This window comes from Dipodomys ordii, unplaced genomic scaffold (genome assembly GCF_000151885.1).
Source record: "Dipodomys ordii isolate 6190 unplaced genomic scaffold, Dord_2.0 Scaffold13, whole genome shotgun sequence".
NCBI lineage: Eukaryota > Metazoa > Chordata > Mammalia > Rodentia > Heteromyidae > Dipodomys > Dipodomys ordii.
The window spans coordinates 13558851-13562721 of record NW_012267229.1 but is presented as its reverse complement, the minus strand read 5'-3'; the positions used below and the strand labels follow the sequence as shown (position 1 = coordinate 13562721).

At 50.5% G+C, this 3871-nt stretch overlaps 1 protein-coding gene across 1 annotated transcript in view; it reads left to right on the top strand.

The window, feature by feature from the left end:
- The first annotated feature begins 3076 nt into the window (after positions 1–3076).
- Positions 3077–3871, top strand: part of LOC105981480 (putative testis-specific Y-encoded-like protein 3) — a 3517-nt gene continuing 2722 nt past the window's right edge. Inside the window, exons 1-3 of the mRNA XM_013010671.1 lie at positions 3077–3219; positions 3326–3416; positions 3749–3824. Coding sequence (XP_012866125.1) covers positions 3077–3219; positions 3326–3416; positions 3749–3824 — 310 coding nt within the window. The remainder of the gene's footprint in view (positions 3220–3325; positions 3417–3748; positions 3825–3871) is intronic.

Below are 3871 nucleotides of genomic sequence, written 5' to 3'. Positions count from 1 at the left end.
CCACACACCAGCATGACAGCATCTCTTCCAGACCTTCCCTTCCTCCCAGTGGTCAAGGCTCCCAAGCCACTCTTTCGTAACGCCAGATTATTTAAAGAGAAAAATACAAGACAAAAACCTTCTAGCACTTTGTAAACAGTGAATAACCTCTTGGAGTATTTTTGGCTTTATATAAAACAAGGTTTTTAATTGTAAAATGTAAGTGCCATTAGAAAATGCACAGGGCATATCTTTGTTAAAGTAGATTTTTCAATGTTTTACAGAATTACATTTTCAAAAAAAGTTTTTATAATGAAGTTGTTTATTAAAAACTTCTGAATAATGTGTTTGGCAGTTGTGATTCTGATTGGCAGAGGGTTGGAGGGAACCTGGATTTGGAAAGAAGTGGAATTTTCCTGATGTCTTTAGCATCGAAGGTGATGGAGTATTGGACGGTCAGTCACAGGCAATCACATTAACAAAAATTTTGTACTTTGAAATGAAAGATTTTTATTGCCATATATTATATATTGTTATGAAAGATCTTAATTGGATGTCTTTGAGGTAAGTAGTAGTATTTTGATTAATCTTGGATTCAAGAGTCAGAAAACCCTGATTGAAAATTGGCTTTAAGGGGTGAGATTTCATGTTACTGAAAATGCCAGGTATGAAGTTCAATCTTCAGGTTTGATTCAGAGGCTCAATCATGGTTGGCCTCAGCATTTCATTGTTTCTTGTCCTATCTTATGAAGTCATGACTTCATCCTCAGGCCTTAAGTAGGGTCTCCCTTTGTGCAGGAGTGGAACAGAATCATGTAGTGCTGACCCAGGAGAAACTTTTCAGGCACAGCAAAAGACAGCTAGGACCTGGCCTCACCCACACCTGTGTTCAGCCACTGGGATCAGACATTGTTGAGAAGCCAGTGTGGCTTCATCTGGTATTGACTGGCCAGTCAAACAGGAGTGAAGGTCATTTGAGCCCCACACCTTTTGCTGAGGTCCTCTCATCAGGAGCACACTTTTCTGTGGTCTGGAACTGGTACATAGCCAAATACAAGTCACCTGAGTCCAGCCCAAGAGCCTCTGTGTCGGTGATAGTACAAAAATGGCCTGATCCTTTTCTCACTTTGGCCTGCTTTTGTGTTTGTGTGCATGTGCATGGTTACAGTGGCTTGAACTCAGGGCCTTAAGAGCAAGAGCCAACCCTCCAACATTTTACTACTTGAATCAGAGTCTCAAGGACTTTTTTTTGGGGGGGGAGTCCTGTCGTGGGGCCTGAACTCTGGGCCTGGGCACTGTCCCTCAGCTCTTCAGCTCAAGGCTAGCACTCTGCCACTTGAGCCACAGCGCCACTTCTGGCTTTTTTCGTTTTGCTTATGTGGTGCTGAGGAATTGAACCCAGGGCCTCAGGCATGCAAGGCAGGCGCTCTACCACTGGGCCACCTTCCTAGCCCCCTCAAGGACTTTTTTGCCTCCAGGTCTCAGGCTCCTGAACCTGATCTTACCCAACACAGCTAGAATTACAGGTGTGAGCCACTGGAGGTTCAGTTCCTTTTTATTTTTTGTGGTTGGTTGTGGGGCTTGAACTCAGAACCTGGGCACTGTCCCTTGAGCTTCTTTGTGCTCAAAGCTAGTGCCCTCTGCCACCACTAACAGTTTTTGAGTGATTAATTGGAGGTAAGAGTCTTGCAGGGACTTTTTTGCCTGGGCTGGCTTCAAACCTTGATCCTCAGATCTCAGCCTCCTGAGTAGCTAGGAATTCAGGCATGAGCCCGGCGCCCAGCTGGCACCCAGTTCCCTTTGTTGTCTGTGCTGTGTGTGCATGGTGGTGGTGGTTGTGAGGTCTTGGGGTTTAAAACCAGTGCCTCCTGCTTGCTGGGTGGACTTTTCATTGCTGAGCCACACCTCCAGCCTTCAGGCCTTGCCTTTTGCTTGGCTATCCTGGACCACCATCCACATTTCCTGATTAGTTGGGATGACAGTTGGGCACTATGGTGTCCAGGTGTTTTTTGTATTTGTTTTCATTTTGTTTTTGTGTTAATTGGTTGAGATGGAATCTTTTTTTTAATTGTGAAAATACTGTACAGAGGGGTTACAATTACATGGGCAAGATAATGAGTACATTTCTTATCAATCATTGTAGCCTCCTCCTTTGTTTCCCATTCCCATCCCTTCCCATTCTTCCCTTGCCCCCCCCCACCTTCCCCCTCCCCTGAAATGGAATCTTGAGAACATTTTGTCCCAGCTGGCCTCAAACCATGATTGTCTCCATCTCAGTCTCCCAAATAGGAGTACAAGTTTGAGCCACCATGCCCAGCTTGTCCTTGGCAAATAATCACTCTTTTCCCAATGAGTCAGAACTGTGGTTAGGACTTCCAAGAAAGACTACCTTGTCTCTAGTGCCTCAAAGTAGCTTATACCCCAGGGTGGGTCTTGGGGGCTCTGAGGGAGCTATGGCGTCTGTTAGGAAAGTGCAGGAGAAAGGAACAGGCCAGACTCGATCTCAGCACGCCAGGACTGTTTATTGAATAAGCAAGGACACAGACCTTTCCACGGGTATGGAGGTTTGTGTAAGGAGATGGGCTCAGGAATGGGGTTTTATGGAGTCTTAACAGGGAGACAGAGGTTAGTGAAAAGGCCACTAGGTCAAGGGAGGTGGAGGGCTCTCCAGTTGGGCCCAGGATGCAATATTTACAGCCAGACTTAGACTGCCCTGCAGGCATCAGGCAGTCTGCCTGGTGTCTGTATGCACCTGGGAAAACAGTGGGAGTCAATCCTTTCCTTCATAATACCATCTTTGGATACCTTAAAAAAAAAAATGGGCTAGGAGGGGAGAGGTCAGTCCTTCATATAGGGTCTTTGGATACATAAAAATAACAGGCTGAGAGGGGAGTGGCCAATCCTTCAGTATCTGCTGGGCAAGAAGCAGCTGAAGGCATCTGGAGGTGGTGTGGGGGTCCAGGCAGAGAAGGGGACCTGAGGTATTCCTGACCATAAGGCACAAGAATGGGAGCGGAGACTACAGGAGTGTGGATACATTTGCAGAATCATGCCTGACTCAGTCTACCCAAGCCTCAGATCCTGTATGTACGAGTCCATGCTTGGTAAAATGTCTGGCAAAGGGAAGCCCCTGGGTGGAGCACCCATGAAGCAAGACTTGCCAGGCTTCAGCCACCCAACCCAGGATCCAGCGTGTGAGGGAAGCAGGCACATGCCACCTGCTCCCTGGCTGGCAGCGATGTAAGACATTCCCTGGCCTCTGATCGGCAACCATCCGTGCCTTCCTTTCTCTACATGAATATTTCCAGCACCTTCATGTATGTGCCCCACGATGGTCTTCTCGCAGTCTGGATCTGGTCCACCTTAGCAAGGTGGTCTGCATAATTGTCCTGCGGAAGGAGGCTGCCACGGGGACGGTCACGCCGGGCGTGCGGGGGGTGGGGGGGGCGGCGGCGGCGGCCGGTTCTAACCGAGGCTGGGGGCTGGGCCCGTCCCCCTGGTGTCTGCTCCCAGCGCCCCTTGCTTGGTCCCCACGCGCGCGACTAATCCGGGACCCATTCTGCTAGGCGCTGGCGCTCACGTCCCGACTACCCGGCAGCCCCTCACCCTTGTGCTGCAACTCCCGGCCCCCACCCCGCGGTGGAGGGACCCCAGCAAGTCACATCCGGAAGGGGGGGTGAGGGGCGGAGCGCGCCGCGGAGGAGGGGGGTAGCAGGAGGGAGGAGGAGGAGGAGGGAGAAGGCCGCCTTCCCGCCGCTCTTTCTCCGAGTCGCGCCTACGCCCCTGTCGCCGAGCCCGCAGTGTCACCCGCGCGCCCCCGGCCCCTCCAGCCACAGGCTCTGCAGGTGATGGAGGACCAGGAGTCCGGGGTTCCTCCGGAAGCCGCCGCGCG